This window comes from Centroberyx gerrardi, chromosome 10 (assembly GCF_048128805.1).
Source record: "Centroberyx gerrardi isolate f3 chromosome 10, fCenGer3.hap1.cur.20231027, whole genome shotgun sequence".
NCBI lineage: Eukaryota > Metazoa > Chordata > Actinopteri > Beryciformes > Berycidae > Centroberyx > Centroberyx gerrardi.
In genome coordinates this window covers 15,279,494-15,304,317 of record NC_136006.1, presented here as the reverse complement: position 1 = coordinate 15,304,317, position 24,824 = coordinate 15,279,494, and the positions used below count along the sequence as shown (strand labels likewise).

At 40.7% G+C, this 24,824-nt stretch overlaps 2 protein-coding genes across 3 annotated transcripts; both read right to left on the bottom strand.

Annotated features, from left to right (window-relative positions):
* Positions 1-508: 508 nt before the first annotated feature.
* Positions 509-4,529, bottom strand: bbs5 (Bardet-Biedl syndrome 5). 2 transcript variants are annotated; one of them, XM_071925240.2, is made up of 12 exons: positions 4,384-4,529; positions 3,969-4,051; positions 3,820-3,885; positions 3,062-3,111; positions 2,724-2,851; positions 2,474-2,609; positions 2,215-2,310; positions 1,832-1,894; positions 1,581-1,715; positions 1,200-1,283; positions 859-882; positions 509-733 (listed from the first exon to the last, which is right to left on the bottom strand). In XM_071925240.2, exons 1-12 carry the CDS (start codon positions 4,443-4,445, stop codon positions 632-634), a joined length of 1,029 nt encoding a protein of 342 aa, XP_071781341.1. In that variant the 5' UTR covers positions 4,446-4,529; the 3' UTR covers positions 509-631. The 2 variants fall into 2 exon arrangements, with proteins under 2 accessions (XP_071781341.1, XP_071781342.1); XM_071925241.2 differs by having other exon boundaries at positions 3,969-4,047; positions 4,384-4,507.
* A 285-nt stretch (positions 4,530-4,814) lies between these two features.
* On the bottom strand, positions 4,815-23,040 carry col28a2a (collagen, type XXVIII, alpha 2a). The gene is made up of 36 exons (XM_071925239.2): positions 23,013-23,040; positions 22,606-22,752; positions 21,550-22,124; positions 20,771-20,791; positions 20,577-20,636; positions 19,283-19,336; positions 18,833-18,877; positions 18,715-18,741; positions 18,586-18,630; positions 18,424-18,468; positions 17,784-17,837; positions 15,995-16,063; positions 15,852-15,920; positions 15,587-15,655; positions 13,361-13,429; positions 12,360-12,428; positions 11,927-11,995; positions 10,869-10,937; positions 10,639-10,710; positions 10,403-10,471; positions 10,240-10,311; positions 9,842-9,910; positions 9,605-9,673; positions 9,461-9,529; positions 9,289-9,357; positions 9,131-9,199; positions 8,867-8,935; positions 8,333-8,401; positions 8,163-8,243; positions 7,774-7,809; positions 7,631-7,667; positions 6,848-7,405; positions 6,378-6,691; positions 5,998-6,262; positions 5,720-5,911; positions 4,815-5,633 (listed from the first exon to the last, which is right to left on the bottom strand). The coding sequence occupies exons 2-36, from the start codon at positions 22,739-22,741 to the stop codon at positions 5,626-5,628; spliced, it is 3,732 nt and encodes a 1,243-aa protein (XP_071781340.2). The 5' UTR covers positions 22,742-22,752; positions 23,013-23,040; the 3' UTR covers positions 4,815-5,625.
* Positions 23,041-24,824: the final 1,784 nt, after the last annotated feature.

The window sequence follows — 24,824 nt, the reverse complement described above, 5'->3', positions numbered from 1 at the left end:
CAGGATCATTATATACAGTATATCCTACCCCATACATTCAGAGCTACTGCTGGCATTTTCTAGAAGCTTGTGTATTTTAAGAACATCTAAATGTGGAGTGAGTCACAATTCATTGATAGAAATGACCAGTTTCCTAAGCACAGAGTTATGGGATCAGTTGTGTGATTCAGTGTATGTGTGTGAGTCTATCCATGGGGGAATGACCTTACTAGTAGACGGGGTCAGTGAGCAGCTGCTGCCACAGCAGGTGACAGTTTGTTCTCTTTTGCTACTTGTAAAATTCTTCAGCTCCTTTTGTAGTTTTGTATTTAGCCTGAGATCACTGTGATGAGCTGAGATCCCCCCACATTCAAATTTGGAAGGTTAAAAAATGATGCACTCTCTAAAATATATCTACATACATTTATTCTGTTTACTTAAACAATCAAAAATACATTGTAATTCACATATTCTACTCAACAGTACCGAAGATACTTTATACAATAATTTTCTTATTACAAATAGGATCTATGTACAACTTTTACTCTGACCTATAAATAAATACAACATAATTGCTTATGTCATAGTGTCAAGTACATGTCAAGTACATACTTACAGTACATACATAAGTAAAACATTGTTTAGTAGTATTTCAGCCCATAACTTCCCACAGTCCTTGAAGTGTGAAGCCCTCCTTCAGCTTTTCAATGGCAATGCCCAGCTCCTCTGAGAACACCGGCTCCCGGTCTTGTTGCTTTGGAATGACAGCAAACAAATTAAAAGTGAGCAGAGGATTTAGAGAACAAAAGATATATAGAGCATATGTAAATTTGGGGTATACAATTACAGCTGAGGATGAAGTTGGTTGTGAGATTTTACCTTATTGCCATCAGCAAAGTAGGCCTGAAAACGAGCAAAAACAAAATCACACACAATTCATACAACTGAGCAAAATAAATGTGGCATTTTTACTGTAATGACAGGCTACTGCAGTCTGATGAGCACCAACATTGACAAACAGGAGCACTAGGCAACATAAATTCATGTTTGTGCCTCATTATGTTGGAGGTCATTAGCCACCAGCTATTCTGAGAGTGTGAAAATCAAACTGTAGAGTCCTAGGGGAAGGATGAGTGCAAGGCTGGGCAAAGGCCACACACACACACACACACACACACACACACACACACACACACACACACACACACATACACACTCACAGTGAAAGCATCAGTCTGCTCATCAGGTTCAATCTCCACATCGTCAGGGGGTTGCTCCACTGTGAGCTCCTCCAGCGGCTGGGGCTGCAAGCAGTGTTAGGAAAAACAGAGCTATGACAACAACATCAACCGAACTGGGGGAAAGGCAAGACACACCGAAGTATTCAGTCAAAGTTATATATGGGAATGTAAACAAAAAAACAGTAGTGGAAATGACACAGTAATTCAAAAATGGACGTGTAATAACTATTGTATAATAATTGTAATGTGTGTTTTTTCCTGGTGTCCAGCTTCAGCAAGTTACTCTTTCTTAGATGTTTTAATGTTATACTGAGGAGTTGTTCAGGCTCAGTCGTTCTAATATTGAGCATGTATGCCTACTTTTTCCTCCATTTCATAGTCCACTCCAAAGATGGGGTTGGCAGAGTACACCTTATGCAGCGAGTTGATCTCCTTCACCGCATCTTGAAGCTTATCCATTGGGTCGATCTTAAATCCAAGCACATAGCCTCCGGTCTAAAACCAAGAAGACGGTGTATGCTTGCGTCAAATTACAAGCTCAATTAGGTCAAGTTACCAAGACTCAAAGAGCAGGAAAATAAACAACCCCAAACAGAATTAGAATAAGTTACCTGCTGCGAACTCTCTATCACCAAAGCCAAGCCAAACTTCGAGTCTCTTATTCTGATAGAACGCTTTTAGGAAGAGAAATTGAAAAATTAGATACGTATTTTGAACTGGAAAAAATATACGATTTTACAACAAACAAGTGCGCTAGTGCTTTATAGGTGCTCAGGTGTGTGTGTGCATCTGTAATTGTGTGAGGAAATAAATAAAATAGAGCCACAGATTAGCAGTAAACTTTCCATCCCTGGATAAAGCAGAACCTTGTTTATTGGAACCAATCGAAAAAACAGTACAGATCACTGCATTTTTGCCTCATTATACTCATTCAGTCGACAGTTAGGAAGTCTGAGGTTTGGATAAGTAATGTTCTTTAATGCACCATACTTACGATCTGGAGATAAGGAATGCTGACGTTGAAGCTCTCATTCATATTGGCGTGCCACACAATCCGAACATTGGTGATAAAGAAGGTTCCAAGATTACCCTACAAGAAAGAAACCCAAGAAAACAGTAACATGGACTGCATTTACACGCAAACTTAGAATCGGGTAACAGAACTCAGTCACTGATATTGCAAATGAATTATCTCAAATAAACACATTAAACACATCTTTACAACAGACCAATTGTAGGAAGAACCGCAGTACCTGGTCACTGGATAAATTCCAAACTCCGTTAATTTTATCATACACTTGCTCCCGAGGCAAGAGTCTGAGCTGCTTATTTTGAATAAGAGCGCCTCGCAGTTTCAGGTCCCGGTACATTTTGGAGGTCTCATACGCCCTGTAACAAAACAATATACAGTTCATTTTTTTTTCTTCAGTTTTTAACATGATAATGCAGTTTGATATGTGGCATGATATGAGAGAATTAAACATTCCATCAGCATTTTTATACCTGTGTACAGAAATGACAGAAGTGAATAGCCGTGGACTTCCTGGAACCACATTTGTGAAAATGAACTCAAATCTCGTGTTGTTGGACTTTGTCAAGATGTAGAGCGCTTCGGTCTGGCCTCGCAGTTTCTGGGAAAGTGCAAGTAAACTTGTAACTAACATGTATCAGTCTTTATCAGTTCTATTTTATTTAGCACCCCCATCTGTGTTTCAAATTGATTGACTGAGCTTTTGAGGTGTTCATAAAATCTGAAGTAAAACAACATGTGTGTGAAGATATGTAAAACATTACTGAACAAATACATTATAATAAATAAAACTAGCACAGGGTTTACTTACTGAGTTAGCTGTTCTTGTTGTGATGTTAATGATGGAATTGTAACCCACAGCTGAAAAACATAACATCACTGATTTACATTTAGGTTAGGCCTATTATTCATGTGGCTTCACACTTGGCTCCTTTCAACCATCTTAACACAGTGCTTTGTTAGCATTTTTTTGCACATATGAACACTCCAAGTGAAGTCAGATCCTTATGAAACAAACATGTCGGTTGAACATATTCAGTACATATTTCATGGTAAAAAATGCAAACAGGTTGCATTTTGAATAGTGCTGTTCCTTTATAGAAAAAATGAAAAGGACTTTGGAATCTCCAAATTTCACTATTTTGAAGCCAGATAATAGTTTGCAACTGTTGATGACTTACATGGTAGTTTTTATGCCAGAGTTCAAAATCATGTTCAGCCAATGTTGCATTTTACCAAATTCAAAAAGACCATTCTATATTTTCTGATTTTGAAGAGAGTCTGTACAGTGAAAACAGTTGAGTCTTTTAATAGATAGGGCAAAATGATGCATGGAGACGTGAATTTGCTGTCTTGTGGTGGTTTTGGTCCACTTGAAAAGAACGAAGTTCACCCAGTTTGTCAAAGTACTGACTGGACAGGGGCCATATTACAATACCATGTAATTCCAAGAGAGGGCAGACATATCCATAAAGAATTATAAGGATGGGCTGCTGTTAGAGACTAACATGATCAAACCAACATATAACCAAATTTAAAGTACAATTCTGTGCATGCAACTGTACTCACACAAATTGACTCTTGGCAGGGCCAAAGAATGCCAGATGATCCTCAGGTTGGTTACTAAGAGTCTTCCTGCAAAATAAAGTGGACATGATCAACAGTTGTGTTATGCCCAGACACAGATGTGTTTTCTAGGTAACCTCCAACTTATCTACCTCGATCTCCGTTGTTTCCCTTCGTGTCCTCTATAGAGTCAAGGCAGTCTATCAACACCTCTCCTGGGCGAGGTTTCATCTGCCTGTATGAAGGATAGATTGTTTTAAGACTCCGTGATGCTTGCAGAGGAGAGGATTAGCTAACGTTAATTATATCATAGCGAGTTGAGGTAGCATTGTGGTAAGCCATCTCTACAGTACAAGGTAATATATTGTAAACCATAGTATTGTCCCCACAGGGGAAAATAACAGTAAAAACGATCATCGAGAATGGTCTTTCTTGTGATTATGGCAGCAGGAGAATCTCTGGTTAACGTCAGTTAGCTTGTTACTGACGTAGCTTAGCTGGTGAGCTAACTGGCTGCAGATAGCACAGATAGGGGAACCGCCAAATAAATCCAATGATGTAACTCACTGTGCTGTGATGTCGAATCTAACGTCTCTGTCTTCCCAAAGAGCATCCAAAACAGACGCCATGATTGCAGGTTTACAGTCTCTCTGGTTAGATCTAACGTTACACTTTGCTATGGAACCTTTTGTTAGTTACTACTGGCTAGCTGTCTAGCTAATCTGCAAGATCGACTCTAGCGTCAGAATCACCGTGGCAACAGACGGCAAGGGGAAGGGACAAACTGAACTGCGTCCAAAAACGTCAACAAGACAACAAGCTACTTGACTATCATAAGTACTATGGCTTCCACTACTTAGGTTACTACTGCTTCTACTACTAATAAAGTTGAAAGCGTCATGATGATGATTATGGTTATTTTTTGTTTATAGGTAAGGCTACATAAAAACAAATTTACAACCACCATTATTTTACATTTTATTAATAAAAAAACATACAAAACATGTATTCAGATATACACACAATGCCCAAAAAGGCAGTCCTGTAATGGATGGATAACAGAAAAGCCACAATCTTGACTGATCTGTCATGAACGGTAAGAGAGAGCATGATTAATCATCACAACAGGCCAGTTTCTCGGTAGACCTTTGAAAGCTATCCACTCAGAAAACAGCCTTCAATTAAGGCTACCTGTTATGACCCAAATGGACAAATTCTAATAAAAAACAAAAAAACAAACAAAAGTACTCAGAGCATATGGTACATATTTCAACAAATCAGACTCTATATCAAAACATGGTACACAAAAAACATATCTCACTACTGCTGTTTTGCTAGAAATATTCAGTGTATGTAACAGCACATGGCTCAGAGAGGTATAAGAATGATCTATAGCTTTAAAGTCTAATAGCTTTTTTGAAGTTGTCACTTCATTCCCAGCACAGCCAAACCCTGAGTAATGGATTTTATCTGGAATGTTTAGCGCAAAACCATTTTTTGAGGTAATAAAGTTGGTAATTGTAGAAGTAACTAAGGTTGTCACTAATTCAATGGGATGAAACAGTGATATGTCAACAGTTTTTCAGGATTTGGTTTGGTCTTGAATTTTTATAGCACCACTATATTTCATCAAAGATGTACAAAAGGAAGAAAGAGAGGAGGGTGCATAGGATTTTCTGAACACAGCTGAAAGTGACAGGTTGCATTACATTAAGATAACAAAACAGCAGATTGTATACTGTAAGTCCACTTCATTTTGGCTGGTTCCACAGAGTTCATCAGATGACAGCCAAATATGTTCTTCTCATTTTATCCGGCTGGGGACAACAAAGAATGATATTCAGAAAAAAAACAACTTAAAAGAGCATGGGCATTTTTGCTGTGAAGGATCTATGAGATTTACCTGTTCTGGATACAACACAGGTCTTCTTGCATTCATCTTCTGTCTCGTAACGGTTGTCATTTCCACCACAGCCTCCATACCAGAACTGTGCACAGGCGTTGGCCTGCTTGTCATAGTACCAGCGGATGGTGTAGTCTCTGCAGGTGCCTTGGTCCAAGCCGAGGTTACAGCGGGGATCGAGACGAGTGGGCTCTGACAAAGAAATGGTGTGTGAGATGCATGATTTCCAAAGCATGTAGATTTACCCAAAGAGGAAAGATCATGAGCGCCGTGCTCACCTTCAGGCAGGACAGGAGTCACCACAGGCTGCAACTGATTAGAGGTGAAGGATGAAACTGAACCAAATGTTGATGAGGCTGTTGCAGATGACGATAAAGACAATGAAGATGATGAAGATGATGAAGATGATGAGGCTCCCTCATTGGAGTGGGAGCTTTCTCTCACAGGCGATAAAGATGCCGTCTTGTTGACTACAGCCACAGTGTTGCCTCCCCGCACGCGAGTCCTGAAGTCTAAATCTTCACCTTCATCATCCTCTTCCACCTAGTTCAAGACAATGGCAGAAGAATGTATCAGTGTTGAGACGAATACTGAACAGTCAAATAAATAAGATATGACAGTATAGATTATGATAGATTAACAGTAGCTTGACAAAGACCTGAACTGGGAGGGGATCAGCACTGATGGGAAGAGTAAATGTGTCTCCACGCCCTCGGATGTGGCTGTTGGTGCGTCTCTGATTTTGGATCTCTTCTTGGTAGGTCACATAACCATTGTTATCATATTCAGTGTGCCCATAACCATTATTGCCATAGCCATTATTCCCAAGACCATTATGTCCATTGGTTTTCTCTCCATATCCATTGTTACCATGACCGTTGTTGCCATTTCCATAGCCATTTGTGATGCGATTGTAGATAAGGGCGCCATTTTCATCTTCACAGAACTGGTTAACGAGTTGGGACTCCAGAGCTGAAAAAAGAAAGAAAAATCTTTAAATTTCAAGCACTTCATAATCTCTCAACTGAAAAGCGTTATACCTACAGTACATATTTGATTGCTGTACAGCATCCTTGCTTTTTTCACACAGCTGAAAACATAACATTAACATCTGACTGTGATTATCACCTGGTAAAGTATTGAAGTCATCAATAAGGTACATATGTTCGCTGTCAGGGTCCGAGGCAATGAGGTTGAGCTCTTGCAGGAACTCGGCCTGCGTAGGATCAGAGGAATTGACGATCCCCAGTGCGTACATCTCAATGTTGGCAGCATGAGCTTCCCGCACCGCTATGTCAAGTTTGACTGGCTCTCGTTTGTCGGTCTGACCGTCGGTGATGACGATGGCTACTTTCCTGACTCCATTCCGGGCGCTGAAGAAAGCCTCCTGAGTTGCCTTTCTGATGGCGGTGCCGGTGTAGGTGCCCTCACCCATGTAAGGCATTTTCCTGATAGCCTGCTTAACATCCTGTTTGGTCATGTAGCGAGCCAAGTTGAACTCCAAGTGGACGTCCAGACTGTAGAGGACCAGTCCGATTCTGGTGGCGTTGCGTCCGACTGTGGTTCGGTCCACCAACCTTGTGACAAAGTCCTTGATGATTTCAAAGTTCTCAGGACCGACGCTCTCTGAGCTGTCGATGACGAACACAAGCTCCATTGGCCTTTCCTTGCATTTGATACCACATCCTGAAAACAGAGAAACACATTGTTTTTAACATTGGCCTAAACTTTCATGCACACTTATGTTTGGTTTCCTTTTGCTATTGTAATATATTTGTATAGTAACACATTTGTATTGTAGAGACTTGAAAACTGCATCGTCATGCCAGATGTGACTTCAAGGTACTCGCAAGATGCTGGCTACTTATTTAAGAGCTACACAAATAAACTTGACTTGGTTTGGGGTCTTACCACAGATTTCTTTGATCAGCTTAATAATGTCTTCTCTCTGAAAAGGATGAGACAAGACATGTTACACCAGTACAAAACAAACACAAAAAAAAACCTCTAGCATTAGTTGAATGGTCAGACACTAGTGGACTGGATGAACTTACTGTGAGGCCTGGTTCTCCTTTCACTCCTGCTCTTCCCTGGGATTTGAGAAAAAGTAAAAACAATATCACTGTTTCTGTCATTTGTTATTCAAATGACAGAACCTCAAATTGGTCTCTTTCTGTGTAGGTGATGTGTGCATCCATTCTTAGAAAATACATTCCCAGTTTGAGTAGACTGTAATACTTCTCAATTTCCTCATTTCAATTGTTTCAAAAGTTTAATTGTAATGCAACAACAAAGTAATTCTCTGTTTTATTTGACTTTGTTTTATTTGACTTAGTTTATTTGATTTCAATGTCTTAAATATGTGATCTTGCTGCATATAACACTTAACTATGTAGTGCAAACCTCTTAAGACATCTCAAGAAAATGAAGAATATTTACTTACTGCATCACCAGGAATTCCAGGATCTCCTAGGTCTCCTTTTATTCCTTTCATCCCCCTCTCGCCTTGTAAGCCACGGTCACCCTGTAGAGAGAGGAGAGCAAGTCTGCAGTCAGAGACAAGTTAATCAGGTATCACTAAACGTGTTTGGAAGATGCATCTTTCTCCCTTACCTTAGCTCCAGGAAATCCTTCTCCTGAAGGCCCTCTAGGCCCCGTCACACCCTGAGAGCCTGCCTCACCCTGAAATTAGATCATACAGTTTAGCACTAAACCCATGATAGATGTAAAATCAGTTATCCATCAATCGCTGTAATTTTTTGTCCTGCTGCTAGAGTGTCAGTCCTGTATTGTATAGCTGCCTGGTAATGTGTCAGCACCAATTAACCATGTCAAATTTGTTGTGTTCACTCACTTATGCTGTTGTATTCATTTGTTCTTGCCATATTTATTCGTTTTTGTTTTAGTGCTTCGAATGTAAAGCACTTTGAGCTGCATTTTATGTATGAAAGGTGCTGTACAAATAAAGTTTATTATTATTATTATTATTACTTGGTGAGTGAAAGTGATTCTGATTATGAAGAGCTTGTTTGATCAATATTGCTGCTTTATACTCAAAGTAAAGTGCTTGAAAAACGACTGTATTTGACTGGAAATTCAATAGGTTACACATGTACTTATAAAATTAACCACGGTGGTGATATTTACCTTTGGGCCTTGAATACCTTCTCCTGCAGGTCCAGTTGGACCAGGAGGTCCTGGTCTCCCAATGTTACCCTTAAAACAAATGATTAATAGTTATCAGAGTACTGTTCTATGAGAAGAATCCTGTAAATGCTCAGGTATATCAGTATGCATATTATGACACCTAATCTTACAGGTTGTCAGAGGCTGATATCGCTCATTGGCTGTTAATTAGCTTGAAACGTTAATCATAATAGGTCATGCTGTGTGGCACATGATCTTTCTTACTGGTGGTCCTTGTAAACCCTCTCCAGGTGGGCCGGGCAAACCTGGCAATCCTCTGAAGCCAATGTCTCCCTGGAACAGACATATCAGTATCAAAAGTACTATAAACATGCCCATATACACACACACATGCAAAAACACACATGTATGTACACACAAACCTTGGGACCGGGAATTCCTATCCCTTCAAGGCCCTGCTCACCCGGTAAGCCTGGTAGGCCTGGAGGCCCCTAGAAAACATATTAAGACAACGTTAGCTTGCATGTGACTTCACTGTTGTTGACAAAGTGGTAAAATATTAGGATTTGTAAGTTCTTGGTTGATGGTACAAACCACAGGGCCAGGGAAGCCATCGCCTTTTGGACCAACTGCACCTGGTAAACCTGGATGCCCACGATCACCCTGGGAAAACAACACTCAGTAATGAAAACCAACCACATAATGCCACATTCTTCATTCACAAATCCTAGTGCTTACCTTTGGACCAGGTAGCCCGTAGCCTGTCTCCCCAACGGGCCCAGAGGGGCCAGGAGGGCCTGCGTCACCCTGGAAACCAAGGAGACCAAGACAACGAAGTCACAGTGATGCTTATCATCAACAAGTGGGTGATGCAATGCAATGGACTCTATCTGGCTGTCTCTGGCTGCCTGCTAGTTGTCTACCTGCCAAAACCTGTGTTAAGAGACAGAGTGATAATAGATTTGTATTTGTTACCTTGGAACCTGCTATGGCGCGTCCCGGGGGCCCCGGCATGCCCAACCGGCCCGGTATCCCAGGTTCTCCCTGGAAGACAAGCGTTGGCGAGAGACTTAAAACCCAAATAAAGCACTTTTATTTGAACAGTCAATGCGCTGCCAACAACCTTCAAAGAAGTTGAGCTATTGATGTAAGCCTGGCAAGTATTTTGGCTGAATTCAAAGGTTGGATTACTGTGGCATAAATCTTGATCAATATTTTGTTTATCACAGCATAAATGGAAAGAGGCTGGGGTATTGGCCAAGAACAGAGCACACAAAATATACTGCTTGTATGATTTTGTCTCATAAAAGCAGCTGTCACACCACACTAAAATATTATTGCCCTGTTCACATATTTTTATTTTTTATTCTCACCTTTGATCCTGAGGGCCCTGTGATCCCAGGAGGCCCATGGAGCCCACGGATCCCCCTCTGACCCTGGTCGCCCTGGGAGGAATTAGAGTACACATCATTTCATTTACATTGACCCTGTTGTGATATAAATACTGCACAAGATGGCTACACATATAAAGCACACCTTCTCTCCTTGAGTGCCAATCCCTGCTGCTCCCTCCTGACCTCTTAGCCCAGTTAAACCAGGCTCACCCTGACAGAGGAAAGGTAGATGAGACACAGAGAACCAAAAAGAATTCTAGAAATAGCATAATCTTTTTTTCGATTGTAAGCCAACAGACAAAGGAACTTGGTGCTCAGATACCATTGGGAAGTTGAGTTTACTATACTATTGAGTGGAAGTTTTCCAAGGAGCTGTACCTTCTGTCCTGGAGCCCCATCTTCTCCTGGAAGACCAGGCAGGCCGCCCAAACCAGCTGCTCCAGGCTCACCCTGTAACAGTAGAATATATGTAGTAGTTATTTGTTTGTACATTCAGTACATTGGTCCGTCATTGTTCATTAAGAAAATATATCAGTGCTCCCATATCCTCATATAGACTAATATTAAGGTGATTTATTTAGATCAGTACATGCCTAGTCTAGTCTTACCTTTGGACCAGGCTCACCAAAGCCTCTCTCTCCTGGACCTCCCTGTTCTCCTGGTAAACCTTGATCTCCCTGGAAATAGAAACAACATGGTGATATATATCATTATAACAAAATGTAACTACAATTTTGAGTATGTGTACATCATTTTTCACAGAGAAAACTGGCAGACAGACTGCTAGCGACATCAAATTTTATTAACCAGAACTCGGTCAGATGTCAATACCGGGCTTGCTTGGCGTTGTGTTCCACTGACTGTTTACCTGCACATTCAGATTCTGATATTGTACAAGATGTAAATGTCATATCCTGTTTGCAATGGCCAACATAACCTCAAATCTCGATTATATGAAATCTGAATATGATAGCTGTGATATGCCAATATTAGGAAGGATACTATCTTACCCTATTTACTGTTGGTTTCTGGGTCAGTACAGCACTCTCAGGGACTCAAAGACACTTTAGCAGGGTGAATACTTGCTGAAAAGAGGGACTAGTTGTCTGGGTCTTGAGGACCATGATTGAAAACCACTGCGCTATGTCACCAGACTATCCTATTTGTTCATTCATTTGTTTTCCCTCCCTGCTGAACACTTTTCTGGTTTGTTGGGGGCTGCAGATTATTCCAGCGTATGCTGGGTGGAAGGCAAGGAAACACCCAGGACAAGTTGCCCAGTCTATCACATGGAAAGACACTCCAATCAACCTGACTTGCACATCTCTGGAATGTGGGAAGAAACCCTTGTGAACACAGGGAAAACCATAGAGATAAAACTGTTTTATCTCTATGGGGAAAACATACAAACTCCACACAGAAAGGGCCAGGGCCAAAAATTGAACCTGGGACCTGTTAGGCAATAGTGTTAATCACTGAGGCACTGTGCCGCCCTGCACCTAAACAGTTTATCCCTATGAGATAAATAGATAGGTAGGTAGGTAGGTAGGTAGGTAGGTAGATAGATAGATAGATAGATAGATAGATAGATAGATAGATAGATAGATAGATAGATAGATTGTCATGGGGAAATTAACAGTTGCATTTCGTAGGCGTTTTTACAAACCTTGGCTCCAGGTAAGCCCTCTCCTTGAGGTCCTCTGATTCCTGGTGGACCTCTTGGCCCCTCTACTCCCTGAGCAATAATACAAATTAGATGGGTATCAGTGGAGAATTTTGTGTATGTGTATGTGTATGGGTATGGGTATGGGTATGGGTATGTGTATGGGTATGGGTATGGGTATGGGTATGGGTATGTGTATGGTATGGGTATGGGTATGGGTATACGTGCCATGGGTATGGGCATGTGTATGTGTATGGGTATGTGTATGTGTATGGTATGGGCATGTGTATGTGTATGTGTATGGGTATGTGTATGGGTATGTGTATGGGTATGTGTATGTGTATGTGTATGGGTATGGGTATGTGTATGGGTATGTGTATGTGTATGTGTATGTGTATGTGTATGTGTATGGGCATGTGTATGGGTATGTGCTGACCTTCTCCCCCTGTATGCCCGCTCCTGTTAGTCCAGTTGGTCCTGGAAAACCTGGGGACCCAAGTTCACCCTGGAGGTAAAACACCATGGTCAGGTCAATGTACGACACTGGGCCCAGAATTGACCCTTGAGGCACTCCACTCTTCAGTGGTGCTGAAGAATAGTGAGTTACCTAAGCATACAGAGTCTATCTATTTGCCAGATATGAAATAACCCACCTGAGAGCTTTGTTTCTAATGCCAACACAATCTCTAAGATGATCTATTGAAATATTATGATCAAAGGTGTCAAATGCAGCACTAAGAACTAAAACAAAACACTGTCTAGAATCAGCTGCTAAAAGCGGGTTAGTGGTAATTTTCAGCAGAGCGGTCTCTGTGTGTAACAGGTGCAGAGACCAAATTGGGGTTGTTCAAATAATTCAGTAATGTTCATGCATTGTATTTTGTTCATTTATAAGGCTCTGCCAGGAAAATTACCCCATTACCTCTCTTCTCTAATCACGATTAAAGCCAGTAATTATGGCCAGGTCTCTCGATGACCTAATCTTAGATATTCCACATGTAAATACAGAGCTTGGCAAAAATGGTTTTCGATACTATGCGCCTTACAAATGGAATGATTTGCACAGATCTTTGAAATTAGAATCCCTTGTTTCTTTAGAAAAGTTCAAATTCTTAATCTGTGATTTTCCTAACTGTAACTGCGATGATGTGTATAACTTCACCTGTATATCACCCATGGCTATATTATTTAGCATGTAAAGTAGCGCAGCACCATGTCCCACCTTTAACTTGAAACTTTCCCACAGTAACCAGAGTTTTTAGTACTCTCCCATCTGCTCTTGCCTTACTCAATCTAATGTTCCAACTTGGAGCCGTCTATATAATTGTAGCCCAAAGGACATTCAGGCTTCTTTATGGATTTCATTAGATCCTTTGTTGTGTAGACATGGGGTGTTTGTGTGAATGGCATTCATTAGCTGATATATTTATAGCCTACCTTTTCTCCTTTGATTCCTGCACCCGGCTGTCCCCTCGACCCCCTCGGTCCAGCGAGCCCCCGATCCCCCTGTGGAACAAAGACAGGTCGTGACCCCTCTCTGCCTATCACATCACTGCCACTTGCTGCTGGGTCACAGCCAAATCCACATTGTTTTCAGTTTGGAGGGTATGGCGGAAGAGCAAGTTGGCTCCTGTTACTGTCTTGTGATTGATACGAAATGATCCTATGCACTAGGAATGGAATTGTGTTTTGGGTTTTTTTCTTCTCTGCACCTCTTCACTATATGATCCCCCCGGAGTGGGCTCTATACCCTTGACCAGTACCAATAAATTTCAAAGTGAGGGGGGTGTTGAGTGAGAGCATGTGTACAGCCTGAGCAACATCCAAATGTAATGAAATGCAGACATACAGACCGGATCATATTAATTTTGTGTGTGTATATGTGTGTGTGTGGAGGACGGACCTCCTGTAGGACTACTCTGAACCCCTTTTAGTGAAGCAGGAAATCCTCATAAGAGCGAATGAGTCTGGCACAGGTCAAACAGGTGTGTAGTTGCTTGAGGACATTTTTAGTGTTAATTTTCCAGGAGCTTCCTTTGACAAATAAAAGCGTGTTTAGATTTCTTTACAGAGAATCCCCAGCAACCACATAAACATGTCTCTCCCACTATCAAGTTTACCCACAAGTTCTGCCTTGACTTGCAATAAACAGTGACAGGGTACTTTGACTTTAGTTTATTAGTTTACTCAGGTAAAATACACTAGCCTCACTTTACTGTGGTTAGGTTTCCTCCTCTGCAGCTATAATGATAATTATAGGACTAAGAAGTTTGTATCTTAGTGCTGTCATAAATAATAATCGCCAGGCATGTTTTATACTGTACTACTGCTCCCAGTTCTGCATGTCTTGTTAAGTCCTTGGTTGCATCCCAGCACTCTCCATTTGAATGGGATATTTGCACAATCTCCGCACAGATATTCCACAATACATGTCCCATAGTGTAACATGTTGCAGCATGGGGAAAAATATTGTTTTTACAGGCTTAATGCACGAACAGCGGTGTGAGTAGTAACACTTGAGTGAACACTTGAGTTGTGAGTCAATGGGTTGAAACAGAGTGGGGTCTGGTTTTGACAGATGTAGTCCATGTGTTGACGAAGGGCTCAGTTACATAAAATTAGACCAATTTCTCTCTCTAAAATGCAGTGAGCGCACGGCAATAAAATGTGCTTTCATGTTGGTGTATTTTCAGGCCTTAAAGCTATGTCTGTTAGCAATGTCAGCTATGTACATTCTGCTGATGGTATTTCACAACAGCGTATATTGTAGTTCAATAAGGATGTGACCCTTGATTCAGAGGACATGTCAGTAGGTTTTGAGCTTGGTGTCAATCTGAAAATGAATGCAGTTGGGTAAAGGCTAATTTGGGTAAAATATATTTTTTTGAGAATTTTGTAACTGTGTATTACATCATTAGTAATACCATTAGCTAAAAAATGTATATTTCATTTAAGTGAAGGATACTATTGATAGTACATCATTTGTACCTCAAATGATCATCATTGTCATCAGATTATCAACCAAACCACCACTGGCCCAACAAAGTCTTGCTACTAGAGAAATTACTTAAAAACCCTTATACCTGTACACAATGAGCAGTTTGCATTTTAGATTAGGAGCTGTAAAAACCTGTAGTTGTTTAACAAATGTTTGGCAAAGGCATGAGTACAACATGAGTAAAGTCCACTGCAACAATTTAACATTCAGAAATAATTATGAAGCATTTAAGCATTACTTGATGATCGACAAATAATTTATACGTCATTGGTAAAAATAATGACAACTTTATGGGTTCAAAAGAAGGGTATGTTGGTCTAACTATACCTGTATATTACCATTATGTAATGATTTACAAATGATGCACTAGAAATAGCATTCTTCACTTTTTAACTAATGTAATTACTAATAATGTACTACTCATTTATAATATGATAAGTAACTTATTATTGTTATGTAATTCATCATTAACTTATAGTTTATTAAGTCTTACACACTTTAATTATTCAGAAGTGTTACCTTTTGAGCTAAGCCTTGAAGAAATTGCTATAGGATATCTTTGGTCTCCCAATGCAAAGCAAAGCATTGTGGGATATTCCAGCTCTGACCTAGATCATGTTTCTATATTTTTGGTTCGTTCTCTCTTGACAGACTCGTAATCATACCTTTGGTCCGGGGAACCCCTCGCCTTGGGGTCCTTTTTCCCCTTGAACACCTTGTGGCCCCTGAGGCCCCTGTAAACAAAGCCAGAGAGAATGTCACCTAAACATTGCTCAGATCAAAGTACCTTTAGGTTTACTCAACAGATCACATTTCCCACTGTTTCCCCCTTAAACTGTCACAGAGATCATATGAGGTTCTCACAGATACAGAAAATTATGTCATGCAACGTTTTGCTGTAGAACAAAACTCTGTTTCTCGTTAACGTACAGAAATGCCAGGTTCACCCATTCCAGGAGGACCAGGAGGACCCGGTCGGCCCTGGTATCCCGTGTCACCCTGCAGATCAACATAAACTTGGTTTAGGAAGAGAGATGATATGAAATATGGATAGCAAAGACAACACTATTTACCTTTGGTCCAGGAAGCCCAATACCGGTTTCCCCCTGAATTCCAGGAGGGCCAGTTAGGCCGCGCTCACCCTATGATCACAAACATAAAGATTAACACCATGGAGCATTGGAGCTGAAAGTATGTGACAACATGGCAAAAAGACATGAGTCCTGAACGAATGCAAAATACAAGGGGAGCATACTGCGGATGGGGGAGAACTGTAATTCAGTGGGTCTCAGGACAGGCAGTTATTGTTTCACATTCAGATGAAATGATGCTTAAACATCACTGAACTTTGATCAACCTCATTCAGACAGCTTGTGATATACAAGTAAAAGCAATGCCATCCTTCTTTTTCTCCTTTTTATAATTAGTTTTTTATAATTTGTTTCTTTCTGTACTCTCATTGTATTTGCCTGCTTCATTCATATGCAACTCTGCTTTGAACTCATTACGATTTGTGTAACACCATACTGAAAAGTACTACATAAGTAAAGAATAAAGTTGATTACACACATGCATGCACACACACACACAATATGCTCTTTTGAAGCTGAATAGCCTTAGTATATCAGGACTATAATCTGTTAATCATGCTGTAAATCATTTAGTAATTGTACTCTAAATGGGGTAGTGGGCTAGATATTTGATCCCTTCCTGCAAGTCAGGACAAATATGAGCTAGACATTGTTATCGGCTCCAGTAATGTCTCAAAGCACAAGAAAAAAGAACACTGTCTCCAAACAACAAAGGACTATTTCACTGGAGGCTACTTACTACATCAAAGTTTGTAGTAATTGGAAGATTTACTCAGGATTTAGATTACTTTTATCTAAAAGTAACAGACACAATAAAAAAGCAGAGCCTGTCGGAAAGAAAGCCAATCTAACCACTTAACATGTTTTAACAGAATAGAATAGCTCCCATATGCTGTTTTATTCCATTGCACTCCACACTAACTAAATTCAACCTTAATGATTTACTAAAAAGTTAGCATTCCTTGTTCCAGTCATGCTCACTTGACTGTAAAGACTGAGAGTGGAAGACACGCTTAAAATCTTTCTGTGTAATTATGCTTGTAATTAGCTTGACTATTGGAGCCACTGTATTATTGACATGCAGTTACAAAGAATCATCTTTCTCGTATAACCACAGTTGATCACACACACTACACTTGACACATTTTAATTTGTAGCATTTGTTTGGAAAGCACTTATTTCCTCTGAATACAGCAACAGCAACAGCGACAGAAACACATTACAGTATGTCTTCCTACTCAAAGAATCTAACAATGCAGCTGGTCTTCTTGGCATCATTTTTAAAACAAGCAAAGCATGCGTTCCATTTCACTAAAAAAATACCACCATCACTTTTGTTCATGTTTGCAAATGCCACCTGCATGTCCTCACATGGCGAGAGAGCGATCATACACGGTGACTCTTCCTATATGTTATTAACTGCAGTCCCTGTTGGGGGAGCTGACAGTGCTGTAGGCAGTTCCTAGTGTGTGTTTAGAAACAGGATACAAGCCATTAAGAGAGCCTGTGACGGTATTTGTTTGCTGGTGATTAATCCCTGCGCTGGTGATTTACTGTAATGAAGGGGAAGAAGCTGGCTCATTGCCAAATGTTCCCACAGGTGCCTATTACCGGAAAAAACAGGCCCCTCTGCTGCGTGGTAAAAGCTGGGGTGGTAAAGCTTCAACCTCTTGTTTAAACTAATCATAAAAGGAAATGTAAAGGTCACAGCAGATGTGCATGATGAGGTAAGTAAGAGTTGTTCAAGGCTTTCCTTTCAAAAGGCACTAACCTGCTTTCCCTGAGGGCCCTCTGGTCCGATGTCTCCCTGTGGTCCCGGTAAACCCTGGGCAGGAACAAGACACTGCCATTAATAAAGGCTCGTCCACACCCACATCTGGATATTATCACTATGCATTGTGTGTGTGCATGTGTGTGTATGTATGTATGGCTCTGTATGAAGGGTAAATATCTAAAGTTTGCACCTGATGTACAATATGAAGTGGGCTAATCCTGATTTTACCAGCTAATTTCTTTGTATAACGTGGATTTCCCTTTATTTTAAGAATTCACACACAATATTTCTATAGCCTACGGCAGTCCGATCGGTATTTGAAATCATGAACTAGCATTTACCAAATCTAGAAAGCCAGAGAGCCAATTCTCTAATCTGTAATCTCCTGCCAATGTACAGCCGGAAACTTGTCCATTGATAGTGAATAGGGATCTGAACTCTAACAATTAAATGAGATGCACTGTATTGCTATCGCTTTTATGTACCTGTGTGATAAGTGTGATTTTGCACATTGTGGACAGGACAAACTCTCCTCTCTTGTGTCTGGCTATGAAACACAATATCAAGTGTTCACTAATACAGACAAAGTGCTCCGAGGCAGAGGAATAACACATTTTAATGCTGAACTGTTGCTGACCTGCAGACCTCTAGTTCCTCTTGTGCCAACTGGACCCTCAGGACCCTGAAGGGCATCACACAGGAAGGAGAATGAACATAACATCAAACACAATATGTACAATAAGTGAAAATTATTTGACTGAAAACATGACAATCAGTAGTGTAGATAGTGCTTCCATACCCTGTCTCCTTTGATTCCTGGAGTGCCGCACTCGCCCCTCTCACCCTGAGTATAGATTACAAAGCAGCCTTATACAAGCCTCAGTGTTTCCAACAAGACAAAACATTGTCATCAATCTGAATCGCATACCTTCTCTCCTTTGTAACCTGGTTTTCCCTGCAAATGAATATCATTGATCAGATATTGGGTGTGAATAAACTTCAGTTACAATATTTTTTTCATTTTTATCATGAATAGTGACATTTACCTCGGCGCCCTCTCGCCCAGGTAGTCCGCTCAGCCCTGCTTCGCCCTGATATGACAAGATTACACTGACTCAGTACATCAATGAATATAAACCATTTATCTTCATTCACCTAAGTTACTGAAAAGTAGATACCTTCACACAGAATAAGGAGTTTGGAAAAAAAAAATATAAATAATAAATGTCCACCTTTTGAAAAAAGTGACACGTGTCAAAACAATTCAAACAAATAATGTTGCTTTTTAAAAGACAAGTAGGTAACTTAAGTCATTGGCTGACTAATTGATAACACTTTTATAGACTGGGTCCTCTACATTTTACAGATGTTTTATGATCAACTTCAGGTAATAACTTTTTTCCAAAATGTATGAATAGCATTTTGGAATAGCACACTTCAGAAGTGAAAGAAGCCTGTCAGGTAAAAAAAATCATTTTCCATCAGAAAGCAATGACCTTATGGCCTTTAAGCCCTGGGGCTCCATCCTCTCCGGGGCGACCTTTCTTCCCCTGTAGAGTGAAACAAAAGAAGAGACAAGATTAATTTCGTCCACTGACAAAGACGCAAAGGCTAATAATCTGACAATAAGAGGTTATCTTGAACACGCCTCTGATAAGCGAAAAGTGAAAGTTTTTCCTCCAGGCGGGAATTGTTTAAACACTGAGACAGAAAAAGGAAAAAAAGAGGTCACGGGGTGGATGGCTGTGTGTGTGTGTGTGTGTGTGTGTGTGTGTGTGTGTGTGTGCGTGTGTGTGTGTGTTGTTACGTGTGGATGTCTGTGTGTGTGAGGGAAGTGTCATAGTTGAAGACATAGGTGGGCATGACGTATCTTGTCCGCGGGGTCAAGGGTCATTTTGTTGAGCAGCACCTGGACAGCGTGTGTCAGTTGCTATCCACCAGAAATCACTGGTTTGTGACCATTAAACTAATGAGAGCAATTGTGAAAGCCTTTCAGTCTGAGAGTAAGAATTTGAAGAATCTCTCTGAGGAGAAAGCACCTGGTTAACGATCATGCAGCCGTCTGTCAGCAACATGACTACCTGTCAGACGCTCAAAACCCCGACACTGCATGAGTTGTCAGCTAACTGCGGAGGAGAGGGGCTTAAATATGGGGTTTGCATAAGAATTAATTTGTCTGTATTTGTCAGTAGGGATCAGGGGGGCGGGGCCATCTTCTAGCACATTGCACTAATGATGCGTAGTATCTGGCACCTCATTCTGCAATCACCCTTAGTCTCTTTGCGGGGATCTTTCCCCGGGTGACTGACCCTGACAGAAGGGGTTGTATGTGTTATTTATGATGGCCAAAGGTCCAGTTTTATTGGGAGTAGAGCTCTACATGTGGTGCCTCCGGTTTCCATGGGGGACATCTTACGCTGGATGGGAAATGTGCAATAACTTGCAGGGACAGGGCACACAGAGAAGCAACAAATATAGTTCTCTGGGAATGGCAGAATACAGTCTCTCTTTTCCTTTTCCTGTTGCCATAGGATTGCTTTCAGAATGTGGGATAGGACCACCTATCCACTCGCTTTGCCTGCGCAAGATGCCTGCAGGCTATACTGAGAAAAAAAGCAAGCAATTATCCTGATTATTCAAAACCACACAATTACCATTCCTGACTATGTTAGATTCCTCTGCGCAAGTTTTCAGGAATCCCTCATTTTGACAAACCACCTTCTAATACTTCAAAGGAAAACTGTTCTTTGTTTGTGGGATATTTTGAAAAGTAAGAGGCTAAATACTCACTGCTGGCCCACTCTGTCCCCTCTCTCCTTTCTCACAGGCACATCTCTGAGCCAGGGGGCACTTCAAAAAGAAAAGACATGCTTTCTGAGTTGTGTAACTCTATACAGTCAAAGAGGGCATCTGCACTTAATTATACATTATTATATGTCAAAAGATTATATATATATGAGTTCTCCTATTGTAAAAATACTTACCCCTTCATCAGCCAATTCAGCCTGTAGAGACAAAAATAAAACTGTGATAAATATCTTTACTGAATCTTTATGGTATCAGTATTACAATCTTTAATGGGGTTTGTTCAGTCGTTGTTTAGTGATGTAGATTTGTTATGACCCTTTAAAATAGCATAATAAGATGCCTCTAAAACGAGTTCATACAAACAGTAGTTTTGGGAAACCATGTGACTAGGCACTGAAAACTGAAAGAAGAAATTTGATAATAATGACATAAGACAGACAAATAGCATTCCTGAATATTGCCAGCTTGTGAATTCAAGCAACAGAGGAGTCACAGGATCAAGGTTCATGTCAAGATCTTTTTTTGTTTTGCAATGTAACCTGTAAGAAATCAATGTGTAAAGAAATTCCTCTGTTAATCCATGGGACAAATGCAAGCCACGTGTTATTGTAAAGATAATATCACTGTTGAAACCCAATTTTTCCCCCCTGAAAGGAATGTGACGTGAGATTGCAAGATAGTCTGTTTATCCTAAAAGAGACAAAAAAAATCCCAGGGGATATGCACACACAATGTGCAGATGTCAAACACTTCTTTTTTCAAAGCCGGGGAAAAACCTTAAAACCTACAGCTGTCATAGACATTCTTTCATTTGTCTCTTCACAGTGTTGCCATCACTCTATAGGAATACCTGAACAAGCCTATCCATGTGTCAACTCTGAATACATGCTTATTCTGAGTGAACACAGCATTTTTCTTCTCAGTGTCGTTCGCTGAAAGACAGGGGCATACTCACAATTTCAGTGAGGACTTTGTCTACAATGTCCAGGTCCTGTAAGTTATGGAGGTAGCGGGAGGCAGGGGAGCTGGCCAGCAGACGGAGCTGGGCCACGTTGGCGGGCTCGTTGGCCGCCCGGGTGATGCCCACTGAGAAGAATCTGACACCCTGGTTCTTAGCATCAGCCACAGCAGAGAAAATGTCCGGGTTCCTGGGGTGGGAGACACCGTCTGTAAGCAGCACGGCCACTTTGACGCTGCCGGGGCTGGACTCCTCTAGGTAGATCTTGGTCATGTTGGTGATGGCGTAGGTGGTGTAGGTGCCGTGGCCGATGAAGACGATGGGCGCTATGCGGGTCTTGAAGTTGTCCGCGCCCCTCCACTCTTTGAAGGTCTGCTCCGTGATGACATGGCTGCTGTACTGCAGCAGAGCCACCCTGCAGCTCAGCCTGCGGCCGGACTGCAGCCGCACATTGTTGAGTCCGTCCACCACGTTCATAGCAAACTGCTTTTCCTGCTCATGGTTCTCCTTGGCGCTCTCAGAGCTGTCCAGCAGAAAGGAGAGCTCCAGGCTGCAGTCCTCATCTAGGATAGCTGTGTGCACACAGAACACGTGAAGGACTCTCTCTCACACATTACTGCCAAAGTTTTTAAAAGTATTATTCCATTCAAAAATGAAGTGATCTCATTGGCTTTTCATTTTGATTTAACTTGATTTCCAAGCCCAACAACTTGTCTCTGCACTTTTTTTTTTTATCTCTCTCTTAAATCTGTAAATCTTCACAAAGAAGATTTATAGATTTCAACAGAACAGATTCATGTTGGACAGCAACAGATTTATGTCATAGTTTGATGCCGTAGGATATTAACACCTAAGTTGGTAAAATAGAACACAGCAGTCATGAATGATGTGTACAGTGTCCTCAGTGCATAAAACATACACAACACATTTTGGACTAAAGACAGTTTAAGCATTCTTATATCTTTCTGGCAGCATGATAATGAACATTTAGCACCAATGAAGACTATCTGTTTGTGTAATGAGCAGAATAATAATATTCTCATTCATTCTTACCTTGTCCATCATGAATATTTGCAGCCACAGGTTTGGCCTTAGATTTCTTGTTCACTTTCCTCTCCTCATAATAGTCTTGGGCACAGACGCTGGTCAGTGCTGTGACCAACAGCACCAACCTAATGGAAGGGAACATCCTTGTCCCAACTATAGACAAAAAAAAATAGTATTAACAATTTAAAATCAAAATCAATGTTAATGTCCACAAATGTAACACAGTCTTTTGTTTTCAGCATTAAATGGAAGAAATACTGCATCTGCATGTCATCTTGCGAGTAAAATAATCATTTGTAAAACAGTTTGAGGTTTAAAATCAAATTGTACTCTTGGATATTATTTCCAGAGGCATGTACTGCAAATGGACTATATCCTTAGAATAACTGTGAATTATCCACGCATCGACTCACAGTCCAAAGTCCTTTGGGAATGCTGCAAATTCTAGTATTATCCTATTTTGAGTGCAGTAGAAAATGCAGAGTTTGAACAGGCAGCAGGAGCAGCGGAGGACCAGAGTGCGCAGTGGGCTCCAGTTAGATCATTGATTGTGCAGCAGCAGCAGCAGTAGTAGCAGCAGTGTGGGCCATCCTGGGCTGCAGAGACTCTGTGGGCCCCTGAGCCTCTCCCTCCGCCTTTATAAGAGAGGAGGAACCACCGGACCAGATCCCATGAAGCCTTGCCAAGTCTCCTGCTCTGCCCTCAGGGAAGGGGAAAAGTTTCCAACACTGAAGAGATATTTGGAGATTTGCGTCCAAAGGCTTGCTGAAATTTGTATTAAATCCAGATTAAATATATAGATATAATCAACTGCAGCCGTATCACTGTAGCATAAGCATAGGCAAAGAAAAGCTAAAAGGTAATTATGGGTTGTGGTTTAATAGGAAGTAATTGTCACTTTTACATACAATGGGATGGTATATAGCGGTTATCATGTGATTACAGGTTAGCGTATTTGCCATACTTGGTCTTTTTATAATGTAAAAGTTGATTGAAACGTATTTACTCTTTGCCAGCAAAAGATTGTAATTGTCTTCTTTATTTATTTCACTATAAAAAAACGCTCAAGGAGGTTTTGTTAATTCATTCACATTATTTGCTGTGAGAGGGTAAAAAATCCAAAGACCCCTCATACTGTGATGACTACACCTTAATTTGACTAAGCTGTATATAGTAAACCTTGGAGCAAAATAACAACGGTTTATTGGTGTGGTTGACAATAGTGAAGAGGGAAGGGTGAGATAATACATCCCCATTCTAAACTTGCACCTATTACATTTTCGAGGCCTTGGCAAAAAGCAAGAGGAAATGTTTCTTACCTCTTTGCACTTATAGTATTGTGCTGTGAATGATGAATGGTAATATATTGTTTGCTTGACAAACAATAAAACAATAAATAAAAGTCAATAAAACTGGCAGTAAAAATGTCAGACATAAATTACAACAAGGTTACATAAGACTAAATAACAATAAGGCAAAACAACAAGAATAAAATAGGCAAAGGGAGCCATGGCATAATTTATAAAAGAACAAAAAAAAAGTGTTTAAGAGGGGATTTAAAAGGTGGCACTGATTTGCCAGGATAAGCTCTTCAGGTAGGGGGTTTTAAAGTTTAGGGGCCCTCACATTAAAGGCTTGGCCACCTTTGGTCTTCAGCCTGGGCTTTGGAATGGCTATGAGAGTCCTGCCTGAGGATAAGAGGTTAAAAGGTCTGGGGTGTAGAAGATTAATTCTAAAACTACCAGGCAACTAGTGTAGAGATGCTAAAACAGGGGCAGTATCTAAGTTTTAATTAAAAGAGTAGAGAGGGTCAGCAGGTTATTCCCAGCATGATTAACTGATATAAATGGGATAACTTTCTTGTCAGCAAAGGAAGAAAAAAAATACCATAATTTGGAAATAACATCCAACAACATATCATATGAGTTTCTTCTGATGCCACATTAGAAACAAAGGTTTTTATGAGCAAGGGAAATCTGGAGCTTGATATTGAAAACCTTTTTTGAAATCAAAACCTCTTCACACAAGTGTGGACATTGTGGCTAGAGGAGGCGCTAACAACAGAATCTATTACATGAACAAGGTCAACAGAGTCCAGAATAGTGAGGCGATTATGAGCACATTCATTGTCCTGTTCCTTAGTGTGAATTTGACACATCTCCACATTACTGCAGTCAGTAACAGCAACTTCAAAAGATGTGATTATGTGCAGGTGCACAAGGCTG